Source organism: Pseudonaja textilis, chromosome 2 (assembly GCF_049901715.1).
Source record: "Pseudonaja textilis isolate UNSWEBS1 chromosome 2, rPseTex1.2, whole genome shotgun sequence".
NCBI lineage: Eukaryota > Metazoa > Chordata > Lepidosauria > Squamata > Elapidae > Pseudonaja > Pseudonaja textilis.
Genome location: NC_141991.1, coordinates 68955280 through 68971226, shown reverse-complemented (window position 1 = coordinate 68971226; position 15947 = coordinate 68955280). Strand labels below are relative to the sequence as shown.

Sequence of the window (15947 nt, the reverse complement as noted above, 5' to 3'; positions counted from 1 at the left end):
CACATGCTTTATAAATTCCTGATTGAGTGTATGGAATTAGGCTGTTGGGCAGAAAGCCAGCAAATGGACTCATCATTGATAAAATCATTCTAGAGAAGCATTAAATGGAACTTAAAATAAAGGTGAAATAGCTTTATGGATTTTCCACTCAAAGTATTTATGATCACTTGTTGTTGATATATAACACAGTGTTAAAAGAAAGATTTAGTACAGTGGGGTTGTAATAAAATTCTTTTGTAAATAATAAAATAATAATTTATTGTTGTTTAGAATAAGGATAAAATACACAGGTTTGTTGCTACTTGCTTTCTATGTTTTACTGAGAACATAGAATTGTGAACCACAAAATCAATTGCTTAATTTAAAACAGAACATTCAACCAAACCATAGGGTTATTTTCCCCCTTGTTCAAAATATAAGGAGAAATGTTTCCAATAGCAAAAGAAATAAGAGATATTGATTTATCAACAATCTGCCAGGGTTTGCTTTGTGCTCAGTAAAGATGGAAGAGTGATTTGTTTTCTTTTGTAGTTTATAGATATATAGCAGAAAAATATCTTATTTTTTAATCTTATCTTATGGCCTGCATAGCTGTTAAAGAATCCCTGTGTCATACAGCCTTATCTCTCCTTCTCTCTGCCCATCCAATTTGGTTCTGCAGGGCAAATGTGTTCCAAGTACCATCTATTCCAAGTACCATCTATTAAAGAGTGTCATGCTAGAGGACCCAGGAAGTCTTCCTATTTTGTGGCAATTCTTGGAATGATCTCCTTCTCCCCAGGAAATGGTATCGTTCATATCTGTACCTCATTCAGGAAATTGTTGAAGACTGGTTATTAACCCAGGCCTTGGGGATTGGGTGATAGGGCCAGCCAGTGCTTTTGCCTTGCTCTGCTCAGTTTTATTTTAGTGGTCTAAAATGACATGACATAAGACAAAACAATATAAACAATGCTGACCTTAAGATACTTAAACTTTCTCTGATGTGGGCGCTGCTTATTCCTGCAGAGTCAGTTTCAGAAAGTTTAATTTATGAATTTGCAGTTCAACCACTTTGGGTGTGGTTGATGGAATTTTCCCAAGGTTTCATCTTGCTACACATGTTTGTGAATTAAGGCATTTAATATGTATGTAATCTTCAGTTCTTCAATCAGATTTGGTCTTTGATGCCATTCAGGGTGGCTAGAACTTTATGCATGTGTGCATGACCACATACACACACACACACACACACACACACACATGTTTGACCCCAAAATTTTCCATTTTCCTTTTATTTCTTCTACTTCCCCATTGCCTTTTTAGACATTTTATTCTGATATCAATCAAGGTATAGTTTTCATTTCTTTTTATTTTTCTACTTTTTGAATTCTTTTCTAGAGCTGGTTCATCTCCTATTCTTCAGAAAATTCTAGAGATGTTACTATAACTTCAATTTTCTATTCGAGGAAATTAAAATTCCTGAAGGTTCTATCCATCATGAAAATTATTAGATAGCATTTGGTTGTGAATGCAAAAGCAATTGGTTTGCCTTTTTGAGCACGATATGTTTTATTTCTGGGTACTCATGATTTTTTTAGAAAAACTTGCATTTGCAGTAGCTTCTATTTCTTTACTGGGAAATAAGCTCTACTTTGATTTAGTAGGTATTACAATTGAATGGACGTAACCAGGTTGAAAGTGTAATTTTGAGACTGGAATTTTGATTTTATGCTATTAACACACGCTATTTGTGTTAATTATACAGAGGGAGCAATTAAATAAACAGTAAACATTGGGTTTTAGAAAATTAAAGTTTGAAAATTACTTGAACTAAATAAATACACCAGTCTCTGGTAATTAAATTGCCAGGTCTTACAAAGTTCTGTGCTAGCTCCTATTATATTGAAATTGCATAGAACTCCAGTAACTGATATAACATTTGGATAAATACTTCTTGGGGGCTGAGGTTTTCCAGATAATACTGAATGGCAACTATATTATAGAAAACAGTTTGCTGTCCTCTAGAGGTCACACTAACATTTGCAGGTTTGGCGCAAAAAACATCGATTGTATTGGCATCAGTGCAATTAGATTACAGTCTTGACGATTTAATGAACTGATGACCAGTAATGGTAGAAAATCACAGACATGACTTTGGAAGAGGAGTGTGATGGTTAGCAAAGCAAAATTTAAGCCTAGGGAAAGAGACTATTAATATAGTATAAACTGAAACTGCTATACCTTGTCTTTATTTGAAACAAGAGAGGGGGAAGGGGAAAACATTGTCAGGCTTTCAAGATTTGGATTCTATGGCTTATATCTATCAAGTATTTCTTGTGGAGTCTGTTTCCTGACTTGGCCTAGCTCAGTCTTGAAAATCTGTTTCTTGTGTTCCCCAATTTACCTGGCCTTAAATTATGTTTTAGAATTATCACATTACCTTTTTAAGGTCATCTCTGTGATTCTCCACAGTAATAAAAGGAGCATGAGCAGAAACATTGTGTTGTGTTTTTTGTTCCAAGAAATCAGTTTTTAACCTTTTGATGTGGTTCATCTAGCCATTGGAGACAACATGGCTTTGTTAATAGATAATATCTCATGCTATCTTCAGCTAGTTCACCAACAGTAGCAGTTTCTAAACCTCTTCTAACCAGTTTCTAAACAAGGAGGTCTTGACTACAATTATTCATGCACCAGTAATCTTTTTGTTATATTATTATCACATAATTTTTCTCTTGAATGATTCTATTCAAATTCATTAGCACACACACACACACACCTGATGTCTCTGCTCTTATTATAGCTTCTTGTTGGTTCTTCACATATCCTTTTCTGCATGCAGATATCCAAACAAAACTCAGTTTTTCAATGATGAGTGGAGAGTAAGGTATTTGATAGGAAATAGTTTCATAGAAAGGGAAGGGGTGGCAAAAAGAATATCTAAAACAACATTCAAACTATCTCTATCGAAGACTAGGGTTGTTGGAAGTGATGACTCCTAGAAATGGAAATGATTTTGTACTAGTTGCTGAACATGGATGGTTACTTTCACCGGCATTAAAAAGGCAGCTATTGATCCTAAAATGGATTAGGCAGTGTTTGCACTGCTGAAAGCCCATTAGTTTATGGATCACTCAAAGCATTTGAGGGGGTGATCTGGGGGAAAGAAAACTTCCATGCAACCTTAAGTCTGCTCGTTGCAGAAGGCCTTTAGTGGGGTGAAAATGGGTGGAAGAAATAGGGTTTTACCTATCCAAGGATTGCCAGCTAGATTGAGGCCAGCTGCCAGTTCATCTGATGAACTAAAGAAGAAGGAAGCCTTGCCCTGCAGGTTATCCTTGAGTTCCAACTGTAAATGTAGTCATTTTGCTGAGCACCTAAAACACTGCCATATTAGGAAGGAAGGAAGAATCTGGTCAGATGGTGACAAAGCTGTTATAAACTGTAAATTGTTCTTGCACAGCTAAACTGAAAATTTAAATTCTAACAATTTAAATTAAAAAGAAGTGAAAGTTGAATTTTCTCCTGTGTTGTTCAATCAAATCCTCATACCTTTAAGTAAATCCCATGTCAATAGAATCTATATATATTTATTCAAATAATTGAAATAATATATATTAACTTAATGTGTGTGTGTGTGTGTGTGTGTGTGTGTGTGTGTGTATGCTAACTTAAAGAATATGTCCAAGATCCAGGACACATGACTCCTAGGCTATTGTTGCAGCTGTAGTTGTAGTTGTAGTTGTAGCTATTTCAGTGCCACTATTCCTTCTAATAAACTTCTCGGGCACCCATAGGTTGTGTGGTGCAAGGGAAGATGGATGGGCATATCCCCAGTCTTTTTCTCACCTTTCTCAGGCTCTGGCAACCAATTGGTGGTGGCAAAATCCAGGGAGTGAGTAACCATTGGTTGCTTTGGAACCAAGACTGAAATCTCTTAACACTGATGGCTGATTAGTAAAGAAGGAGGAGCAACTCAGATGCCTGCTGGCAAGATAGGGCTGGCTGGGAGATGCCAGCAGGCAACTCGTGAACCCTGTTCCTCACTGGAAGGAGGAGCCCTTGATACATACCAAAATGGAGAGTGTGTGCACTTTTCCTCATGCTCTGCATTTCCCTTTATTCTCTCTACACAGTGGCAGAAATTTCCAAGAGTCACCTAAGGAGTAGGAGGGAGAAGAGGGAGGTAGTGGAGGCTCCAACGGTGCTCTCCTGAAGATTATGAGGGAAGGGGAAATGGCACAAGCCCATATTGTATGTGGAAAGAGGAAGACAATGGAGTGACTGGGATACCTGCTGGTGAGGGGGGAGGCTGGTTGGGGGGAAAATGTTATCTGTATTATTTCTTTCACGAATAAACCCGCAATGAATTTGGATGTACTTTATTAATAGAAGTAGGAGTAATTTTAGGCAAGAAAAGGCTGGCAAAGGAAATATACTTTGTTTATACAATTTTTAAAAAACAGATAGTGTGTTTGTGTGTGTGTGTGTACATGTACACACGTGGGGTACACATGTGTATCAAAACTAAAACTCCTTCATTAGTGAATGAATCCCAATCCCAAACCAAATTAGGCATATTTTGACAGATTTAGGAAATGTCCAGATCAAAGCAGATGAAGCATTCCAAGTCTAATTTTACTTCTTCATTAGTGGATTCAGAATTTGGAAGGACACCAGGATACAAATGCTGTCTGCAAAAGTGGATATTCCCCTTTTCCAGCCTTTCCCCACTTATTCTTCAGAGTAAGGCAAACATCATTGTGAGAACTGTACTTTCATGATACTTAGAATGTATACATTTGAAAAAAATTGCAAAAGGCTGCAAAGATGAGAGCAAATTTAAGATAAGAAAAATTAAAAACTGAAAGAAATCGAAAGGCTCATTTTCTCTTGTCTTCCCTAGTACTGTAAAATGAAAATGGGTTTTTATATTATATAGGACTGCAAAAATATTCATTGTCCTGGTTCTGTATTTTTTAGGATTGTAGTTGGTATGTTCTGGAAGGGAGTTATGACAACTGTAAAATATGTGATGTGTGATTTGCATACCATTCCTCTGCTAACAGTTTATAACAGCTATGCCTTGTGTTTTGTTTTGTGGTTTCAGGAGCAGAAGGCACAGTGTTCCCAAAATCTATAGAAACTCCTAATGTCAGGGCAGACCCCTTCAAGGAGCTAAGGTAAACTCTGACATTTAGTTCTAATGTAAATGTAAAGGTACCTTGCTTGAATTTTGTGTTCTGGCTGGTGATATTTCAAATCCTGAAGTAATTAAGGAACATGCAGTTGTATAGATGTCACTGAATAGCAGAAAACAGTTATATTTCAAGTAAATCTGAATTTTCATTGGCTCATGGAATTAAACTCTTATATTTGTGACTGGGGTTTTTTTGGGGGGGGCTAAAAAGGTCTCTTTTTGGTCAGTAATGATTGAGTATGGCCTCCAGGTATCACAGAATGTAAGCAAAGAGAAAAGTGGTACAGCGGTCAAATTACTTTCTATACAGATAAAATAACTTGGAACCTGTATTCATCCATGACAGCTGTCACTAGCCTGATTTATGTGTTACTGGAAAAACAGATCCTGTATAAACGAAGAATAGGCAGGACACAACCCAGAATCCATTGTATTTCTTTTTATCCAATTTTGCCTACTTCCAAACTCTCAATGCAGCAGCTATTATGACAGCATGGGGTTTTTTTTTTCTTTTTTGGGTTTTCCCACTTTTCAAGGTACATGAAGAAGTGGCTCTCCGCTATGATAAGGATTCCTGCTGAAGGCCCTGGCAACCATCTACCCAGCAGTGCTTTCAAATACAATAGCGACATTTATTCCCAGCAGCTGAAGCAGCTAAGTTCCAGCAATAGTAGATGATTGATCCAAATTAATTCATGCCAGTCATTTGTTTCATCTCCCTTCCTCAAGCACAGTTAAAAAAAAATAGGATGAATGTCTCAGAATGAAATAAATTAATAAAAGGTCATAATAAGCAAGCATTGTTGATAGAGGCCCACAATTATATTAAAATGTCCTAGTGGTGAAGATTTCGCCTCCCGCTTGATTGGCTGAGTTCAATCTTAGGTAGCGGCAGATGTTTCTCTTTCCTAGGGTACAAAGAAAAAATATATCTTGCAAACTTCTTGTGAGGTGTCAGGAAGGGCATCCGGTAAACACTGAGCTCCACCCAGTTGCCCCAACTCTATCCCAACCTTATGTCTCCAAAATACTGTATGTTGCACCACTTCCATGGCATATCTGGAGATGAACCATACAATACATTATAATTCCCTTACAATGAGTTGTGAATTATCGAAAGGCTGGCCGTTTTCAGATTTTATATAAACTGCTGAGACCAGTGGCAATATGTGCTTTTCTTCAAAAAGACATTCACGTGTGCACCATCATGTTTCACTGAACACTAATTCTCTCTTTGCCTTGTACTCTTGTATCTTCACTGGATCGATGCTTGAAGCTCTTGTAATTCTTTGATTTGTATTGTTTGAGTCCTGAAATGCACATATATCGATATTTTGGGTTTCTTTCATCTTCTCCATCTTTGTTGCTTTTATTGATGCCTTGTGTATCATGCAGAAGAATAAGTTCCAGGTGATTACCTCGCCATCACTCTCCACAGAAATTCTATAATCCCTGGATCATTGTTCTTTACAAATGTGGAGTCAGGTTTGATTTTGGTTTTTGAAATCCAGACACATTATTGTTCTTTCTTGGGAAGACTGTCCTCTTAGCTATCATCAGAAATGTGAAGACACTGGGAGAGTTAGAATTAATGCGGAGTATTGTTTGTAATAAACCTTTAGAGTGAGTGACATGGTTGTCATTTAACATAAAGGAAAAATAGCCGGTCTTGTGCTGCTTTTCAGCTTGTTTGACATGAATAATCATTGTCCTAGCTTAGTTTATGCATTTCTTACTCCAACAAAACTGCTGCGCTGTATATGTCCCTTTCTTGACTATTGAGGGGGAGAATAAAAGGATTGTGGCTAATTTGTCCCAGTCAAGAAAGGAATCGGAATAAAGAGTTCACAAAGATTTCTACACCATCACATCAACAGAATGTTTGCCAGTATATACTGAAAGGCAGCATGTGTGCAACGAAGCACACACACCAATGAAGTTATTCACTCCAATGAAGCTGGTGCCATCATTGCCTACTAGTCATAATGGCTATATATTATCCCCAATATCAAAAGCAGTATGCCTCTCAAAATACCAGCTGCTAGGAAATATGAGGAGAAGAATAATATGGAGATATTTGTGCTTTCCATCTGTTAGTGCAAGTATGTATAGATTCAGTTCAACAACCTCTGAGGTCTGTGCTGAATTAAAGAAGAAATTTAGAGATGGAAAGCTATTCATGGAGGCACCTTTTATACAGGGACTGTATCTAGTATGGTTACGTGTTTATTATCCTGTTCCCATTATCAGCTCTTTTTTAAAAAAAACTGGTTACATTATTTGGCATATATAAGTAATCAGATTATTTTTTTAAAAAAAACTCAGATCTTTTTAGTTCATTTGTTATTATACCAGGAGCTGCTAATTTATATACTAGAGGTAGTCCTTGACTTACAACCACAATTGAGCCCAAAATTTCAATTGCTAAGCAAGGCAGTTGTTAAGTGAATTTTGCCACATTTATGAATCTTTTTGCCACAGCTGTGAAGTGAATTACTGCAGTTGTTAAATAAATCTGGCTTCCTCCGTTGACTTTCCTTGTCAGAAGTCGGCTGAGAAGTTTACAAAGGGTGATTACTTGATTCCGGAACAGTGCAACTGTCATAGGTTGAGATGGGCAATTTAGAAATATTAAATATCAATGTACATAAATAAATGCATGCTAGTTGTCAAGCGCCTGAATGTTGATAATGTGACTGTGGGGATACTGCAATGGTCATAAGTGTGAAAAACAGTCATAAGTCACTTTTTTCAGTGCTGTTGTAACTTCGAATGACTAAACAAATGGTTGAGAATTACCTGTGCTTAGCATACATTCCCAACCATTAATTTAAAAAATCCTTCCTAAACCCCAAGTACTATGTTTTCAGTGCTTTCTGTTCACTCACATAAGTCAGGACAATAGTTTCAAGATGACATGAATAAGTGGGACCTTTTTACATGCCCATTCGAAAAGACCAGAAATTTGTTTCACAACTACTGTGAATAGCAAGTGGCTGCATGCTGTAGGTTGACAATGAATGCATCTGAAGTGCATCCTGTTCCTTAGCAGAAGAGAGAAGCATAAGAACAAAAACCATTGGACCCTAAGAGAGCTCTAAGTGAATAGTTTCAGATAGAAGGGTAACTGGGAAAGCTGAGATTTATTCACGGATAAACCTATTGCTAGAAAGGAAATGGCTACAGCAGTTTTAAATCCATAGAGCTAAAAGAGGATTATTAAAAAGAAATCTCATCTTTAATGAAGGACTATCACTTACAAGAAATGTTGTAATCCATCTCTGGCCTTTCTGCTCTTTGTGACATTTGATTGTGGCTTTTGTGAGATACTTTTTTTTATTAATAGGCTTATCAATAATAGATATTAAAGACTCTAATATAACTTTGCTGTCCTGGTGGTTAATACTATTAATATTGGGATATATATATATATATATATATATATATATATATATATATATATATATATATATATATTGGGATATATATTGCCTTTCTGGGCAACAGTGCTATGAATGTGTTTTTAGGCAAGCAAGTAAATAAATGCATTCTCTTCCATCAGAAAGCCCAAAGCAAGTTAATATAACAGACCTATTCCTGTCACAGTAACTGATTGAAAAGTCTCTTTGGAATATCTTTGCATCAGCCCACAGGTGGTATTCAGCAGGTTCTGACCAAATCCGGAGAACCGGTAGTGGAAATTTTGAGTAGTTCAGAATACCACCTCTGAATGGCCCCACCCCATCTATTCTCTGCCTCCCGAGTCCCAGCTGATTGGCTGAGTCTTCTTCAGTTGGGCTGCACAGGAGAATGGAGCTGGAAAGCAGGTTAGTGGGGTGGGGAGAGAATGGGGATTTTATATTATCCTTCCCCTGGAGTGGGGTGGGAATGGAGATTTTACAGTATCCTTCCCCTGCCATGCCCACCATGCCACGCCCACCAAGCCACACCCACAGAACCAGTAGTAAAAAATATTGAATCCCACCACTGCATCAGCCATGTAGCTACTTGGTAAAAGTAGAAATTCAAGTCAAAGCTTAATAAGTGTTCATGAAATAAAGTGTCCTGACAATTGCCTCTTTACCACAAGTGCAATATTTTTATGCCTACCCCACAGTAGTGCTCTTCTATGCTTCTGTGATATTCAAAGAAAGACAAGTGGGTTGGGAGAAGGGTAATGCCCTCGAACGCTCACTGTTTCCATTTTCATTTGTCAAAATGTGGTTTCCTATACAGGTAGCTTTTGACTTATGACCACAATTGAGCCTGAAATTTCTGTTGCTTAAGTGAGGCAGTTATTAAGTGAATTTTGCTCCATTTTATGACTTTCCTTGCCACCATTGTTAAGTGAATCACTGCAGTTGATAAATTAGTAACATGGTTGTTAAGTGACTCTGGCTTCTCCATGGACTTTGCTTAGCAGAAGGTCACAAAAGGTGATCAAGGGATCCCAAGACTGCAACCATCACAAATAGGAGTCAGTTGCCAAGTGTCTGGTTTTGATCACATGACCATGGGGATGCTGCACGTGTGAAAAATGGTCATAAGTTCCTTTTTTCAGTGCCATTGCAACTTTGAACAGTCACTAAATGAACTGTTCTAAGTCAAGGACTAGCTGCATTCATTGCCATTCATTGCCATTAGGACACTATTGTACAGTCATCACCCCCAAGATTTTTGTTTTGTATCCTGCTTAGCTAACCTTATATTGTTTCTTTACTGATAGAAGTAGTCCAACCATTCTATTAAGTGGTCTACATCTAAAAGTGTCATGTTCTTATGAGAGAGTTATAATTTAGCCTTCAAGAATTAGAATTAATCTCATTTGCAGTCATTTGTGTTCACACAGTATCTAGATGTTTGGAACACAACAAGACAGACACAGACTTCAGAGAGTAATTAGGACTGCAGAAAAAACCAATTGCTACCAACCTGCCTTCCATTGAGGACCTGTATACTGCACAAGTCAAAAAGAGGGCTGTGAAAATATTTACAGACCCCTCACATCCCGGACATAAACTGTTTCAACTCCCACCCTCAAAACGATGTTATAGAGCACTGCACACCAGAACAACTAGACACAAGAACAGTTTTTCCCTGAAAGCCATCACTCTGCTAAACAAATAATTCCCTTAATATTGTCCAACTATTTACTAAGTCTGCATTACTATCACTATTAATCCTCCCATCCTTCCTTTCACCCCTCTCCTCCCACTGATGACTGTATGACTGTAACCTTGTTGCTTGTATCCTAACAATTTATATTGACTGTTTCCTAGTATGATTTGATTGCTTATTGTACCCTATGACTATTATTGAGTGTGGTACCTTATGATTCTTGACTCTTGACGAATGTATCTTTCCTTTTATGTACACTGAGAGCATATGCACCAAGACAAATTCCTTGTGTGTCCAATCACTACTTGGGGGAGGGGGAAGGGAGAGACATTTCAAACTATTTTAACTGTCCTCTACAAACTTTGTCCAGGAAAAGGGGGCTAGTAAGATAATAAGAGTCAGCTCATACACCATGGCAGGCAGGTTCAGACTAGTGAAAATATTTAATACTTAATTACAAGACTCATCTTTCCCTCAAGTGCACATGACCTTCTAGAGATGAAATTTTACAAGGACATCTGTGGAGAAAATAAGTGGGAAAGGTTCTCAGTTATTCATTGAGAACTCAGCATGACAACTCCATTGCTGCTGATTAAGAGGAAATTGTGGCATTTGTACATGAGGAACTCTTATCACTTATAGACTACTCTCTACTGCAGGCTCCAACATCTTAAGGATGTGCATACAAGTTCAGTAGTGAGAATATTAGAATGTAGCGAAACTTATGAGGAGCAAAGATTTCATTTCCTTTGCAATGAACTCTTTTCTCTCCCCTTCTTTTCTTCCTCCTTAAGTCGCAACTTATTTTAGTTGCCATCTTTAATATACATTTTAGGTATTTTAGGTATGTGTACACATGTTAAAACCATAATCAAGGTTTACTTGCCTACCTCTATGATAAATAGTGGTCAGATACAGGAAATAACAAAAATATGTATGGATTCCGGGCTCTTAAAATATTTGGGGGCAGCACAACCTGTTAATATGATGCCCTAAACTATTTAGGAATAAAGAAACAATTTGATTATTTCTGTAAAATATTACTGTAATGCAGTCTACTTGATGCTGACCTTCCGAGTTATAGTTGATATAAAATAGGGTGGCTTAGGCAATGATAAATATGTCCCAATATACTCAGGGTCTATTTCTTTAGGAGCTGCAATGATTCCTGGCTTCCAGATGTGATTTAAGGTACTAGTTGTCACCTCAAGCCACTCTATAGCTCTAGATCAGGTTATCCTGCATTCATCTGCTTACCAGTCAGGTTGAATAGAGATAACTTTCCCTAAGTCCCATTCTTACAAGAATGTCCACATAAATTATTTGTGGATAGTATAGTAATCAGGTATTCTACATGTTCCTGTTAACTTATCTCTGCAAGCAATTAGATAGTACCTGCTACCTAAAATTTCCAAATGCTTTTCAAAGGTATTTATTTATCTGTATTGTGTTTACAAATTTTACAAATATCTCAATGCAATGAATACCTCATACTCCTTTCTCCTCACATTTTCTCCACAATAACAACCCTGTGAGGTGAGTTGGGCTGACCGTGAGTGACTGGCCAGACTGGTCACCCAGATGGCTTTCATGGCTAAGGCAGGATTAGAACTCATGGTCTCTAGCTTTTTAGTCTAGCACCTTAACCAGTAGACCAAGCTGGTTCTCAAAGGTATAGACAGAGCAGTTTATAATAGAAACATAGAACCTTCACATTGAAAAGCACCATTTAAGTCATTCCGCTGAGCTCTCTAGATATAATTAGGATTAATATAGTCAGAGGTGTTGCACTGGATTTAATCAAGGTGAAGTGCAAGATCTGTTTTTTTAAATAAAATTGTACCTTATGAACTACTGAACTGATAAATGGCATTGCTAGCTACTCCATTAATATGAGGTTCAATCTCAGTATATGAGATTTTCTTAATCAAAAAGATAATGCTTCCAAGAAAGATAATATATTCCCACATGCTTCTGGAATTCAACATTAAAAGGGCCTGAAGCTTTAACCTCCAAATAGATTTGAAGTTCACCAGCATTATTTTTTTAATTCACTACCATCTTTTCTGTGTTTAGAAATCAACTCTTTGTCTGCCATGAAATGAGGAAAACAATTTGCTATGCCATTTATCCTTTTCTTTTTTGAAGTAAAATATTTATAGTGCAGCATATATTGTTAACTGAGAAACAATTTGCAATAAATGTTTTTTTTGTTTTACAGTACAGCGTAGCATTTTAATAAATATCTAAATTTCCAATCACTATTATTATAATCACACTTTCCTCTGAAGTATAGCAAGTTGCTGTAGCTAATAATGTTTCTAACAAAGCTGTAAAATAAATTATTACTCTTGTTCACATCAAATATAAACAGCCTACATTATTTATGTATATCTAACTAACTAGCTATCATATAAGTCACAGTTCAGAATTTTATCAGCTAATACCAAGTAAAGATGATAAGATTGTATAGTCTAATTTCTCTTCAAATCATGTAAGTCTTTTGCCTTTTTTGACTATAGGATTATAGATTCAAAGGGAAGTTTATTATAAAACTTGTTTGCAATTTGTGTCACCTCTTGCAGAATATTATGCAATACTTTCTTTCCTCTGGATTAGCCTATATTTGATACATGTATATTCAAGGGGGCAACATTTGATATGTGGTGGTTTTTACTTACAAATTTAGATATGAATCTTATGATTGATAATAAAAATAAAAAGGAACCAGTCTTGGAATGTAACATAGAAACATTTCTTTAATTAATAGCTATTAGTTATGCTAGATCTACATTTTCTGTTTGCCCCATTATTCTTAGGACCACTCATCTTTTCTTGAGTACAATTATGGATGACATTGACTTCAATCCACTCCCCATTCATAGTCACCCTGACCCAAGTTTTGAAACGTATCTGCAGTACTATTTTCTATTCTATCCCCTTAAGCTATGACTCTATGAGACGAATCTTCAAAATCATCTCACCAATATTCCACCAATGCTTGAAGTCCTCTATTACAACAGTCTATGAATCTTTGTTCACATGGTCTCTAGATGGATAGATAGATGAGAAGTGAGAGGTGAGAGGAGGGGGGGGGGGGAATATTTTGATTTAGTACTATTTTCTATCCTATTATCTTATGTCGTGACCTATAACCATGATATAGATAGATATGTATATATTTAAATGCTATATTACTAAATCATCTAAATATTCTGGAAACTATCCAGAAAATGTTGATAATAACACATTTAGCAAGCATAAAATGGGACTTGGTATAATATATAGCTACTTTGTATTGCACTATGACCTTTGTAACTTAGTAGTCAAATAACTGTAGGTTGCATTATGCAACATTTGCAGAATCATTAAATTAAATTATTTGGCTGATAATCCACTGTTGTTATGACAACAAATATCCAACTCTAAACATTCCATCTGTTGACTGCAGCAGCAATCAATAGCTATTTCATAACAGTCTGAAAACCTACAAAAACTAAGTGTTATGTTGAAATATAGTGGGATTTTTCAACATTTCCAAGTACGGTGTTTTGTAAACTTAACAATGTGAAATCCAAATCTTGCAATTCTTTTTCTCACTTAAGCTACCCTTAGTATGAATTGTAGCTGTTTTGTCTGAGTCCAAGTAGAGACAGCTTTGTTCCTGTTGTCACCATCCTACAGCTTAAAGGGATTTTATCTTTTAATAGAAAGTTGTGTTTTTCAGATGTCTAAGCCCATGCAAATTAAAACGTATGGCCATTGGGCTAACTAGATTTCTTTTAAAGAGAGTACTGTATTTCAGTAGAAGAGAACATCTATAGTTCAGAGTTGAACTGTGAAGTCCTTGATGCTCTCTGAGCTTGTTTACTTGCTTGGAGACATTTTGTTACCAGACTACGTAATATCACCAGTGCTATTGAATGTAGGATTTATTCCCTGTTTATATACATTAGCTTCCTCTGTCAGTGCCTCTATTGTTTATCAGGGCCACTCTTGTTTTGTCAAAGCTGTCTAACTTCAAAGAGGATTGCAGATTTTTACCTGCAGAGTAGACAGGGAAGTTAGAAAGGATTGATTTTACAATATAACTCAGATTTAAAATCAATATCCATGAAATTATGGCGCAGCACTTTTTTTTAAGCATGTCCTTTTAAAAGTTCCTCTTTGATGTTCAGCGTCAGAAGTGATTGAAAGGTTCTTTTCAATTGTCTTGTCAATAACCTGGGAGAACAAAACTAAATATGGACTTTGTTCTGTGTATGGGTATATGCACACTACAGTTCAGTTTTATTAAATTCTCAAATGTAAATTCCTTTAGGTGAAAAAAAGAATCTACATGGGATGATAAAAAGGTTAATATTGGGCAAGAGGATCATCTCCAATCAAACATAGACATTAACTGCAAATAATAATCATGAAAATAAAAGATACCATTGGCATCAGGCTTCATGCTAAGTCTGACTGTAAGTTTTGGCTCTGCACGCAGTTAATTAGGAAGTGACATTACTCAGCAGAATGCTGTCAGATGCTATTTGTTTAGATTAATATTTTTATTGCAGACAAGAATGAAACCATATTTATCCTGAAGATTTGTCTACTATAGAAAGCAGAAATCAAAACTTATACAGCATCTTATCAAAGATAGATATCCTCTGTAGTAGCAGACTTTGTTGCTGTTAGTCACAAATCGTGTCTGACCCATTGCAACCCCATGGACAATGTTTCCCCAGGCCTTCCTCTACCATCTTCCAGAATCCATTTAAGTTCACGTCAACTGCTTCAGTGACTCCATCCAGCCACCTCATTCTCTGCCGTCCCCTTCTTTTGCTCTCAATCATTCCCAGCATTAGGCTCTTCTCCAGTGAGTCCTTCCTTCTCATTAGATGGTCAAAGTATTTGAGTTTCATCTTCAGGATATAGTCTTCTAAAGAGCAGTCAGGGTTGATCTCCTCTAGGACTGACTAGTTTGATCACTTTGGAGACCAAGGGACTCGCAGGAGTTTTCTCCCAGCACCATAGTTCAAAGGCCTGAATTCTTTGGCGCTCACCTTCCCTTATGGTCCAATTTTCACAGGCATACATTGCAACTAGGAAAACCATAGCCTTGACTATGCACATTTTTGTTGGCAGGGTGATGTCTCTGCTTTTTAGTGTGCTATCTAGATTTGCCATAGCTTTCTTCCCCAGGAGCAAGTGTCTTTTAATTACTTGGCTGTAGTCCCCATCTGACAGTGAGAACAATCAACCAATGGAACAGCTTGGCCTCAGAAGTTGTGGGAGCGCCATCAGTTGAGAGTTTCAAGAAGAGATTGGACTGCCATTTGTCAGAAATGGTGTAGGGTCTCCTACTTGGGTGGGGGGGCGGGCGTGGACTAGATGACCTACAAGGTCCCTTCCAACTCTGATTATCTGTATCTGCAACAATCTTGGAGCCCAGGAAAATAAAATCTGTCACTACCTCCATTTCTTCTCCATCTATTTGCCAGGAATTGAGAGGGCCAGATGCCATGATCTTAGTTTTCTTAATGTTGAGTTTTAAGCCATCTTTTGCACTCTCTTCCTTCACCCTCATCAAGAGGCTTTTTAGTTCCTCTTCACTTTCTGCCATTAGAGTGGTATCATCTGCATATCTGAGGTTGTTGAT

The 15947-nt window shown here is 36.9% G+C and overlaps 1 protein-coding gene across 4 annotated transcripts in view; it reads left to right on the top strand.

Annotated features, from left to right (window-relative positions):
- SGCD (sarcoglycan delta) overlaps positions 1–15947 on the top strand; it is a 322572-nt gene that overhangs the window by 264371 nt on the left and 42254 nt on the right. For all 4 annotated transcript variants that reach the window (XM_026696668.2, XM_087924232.1, XM_087924230.1 and 1 more), the window contains one exon: positions 5093–5165. In XM_026696668.2, coding sequence (XP_026552453.1) covers positions 5093–5165 — 73 coding nt within the window. The remainder of the gene's footprint in view (positions 1–5092; positions 5166–15947) is intronic.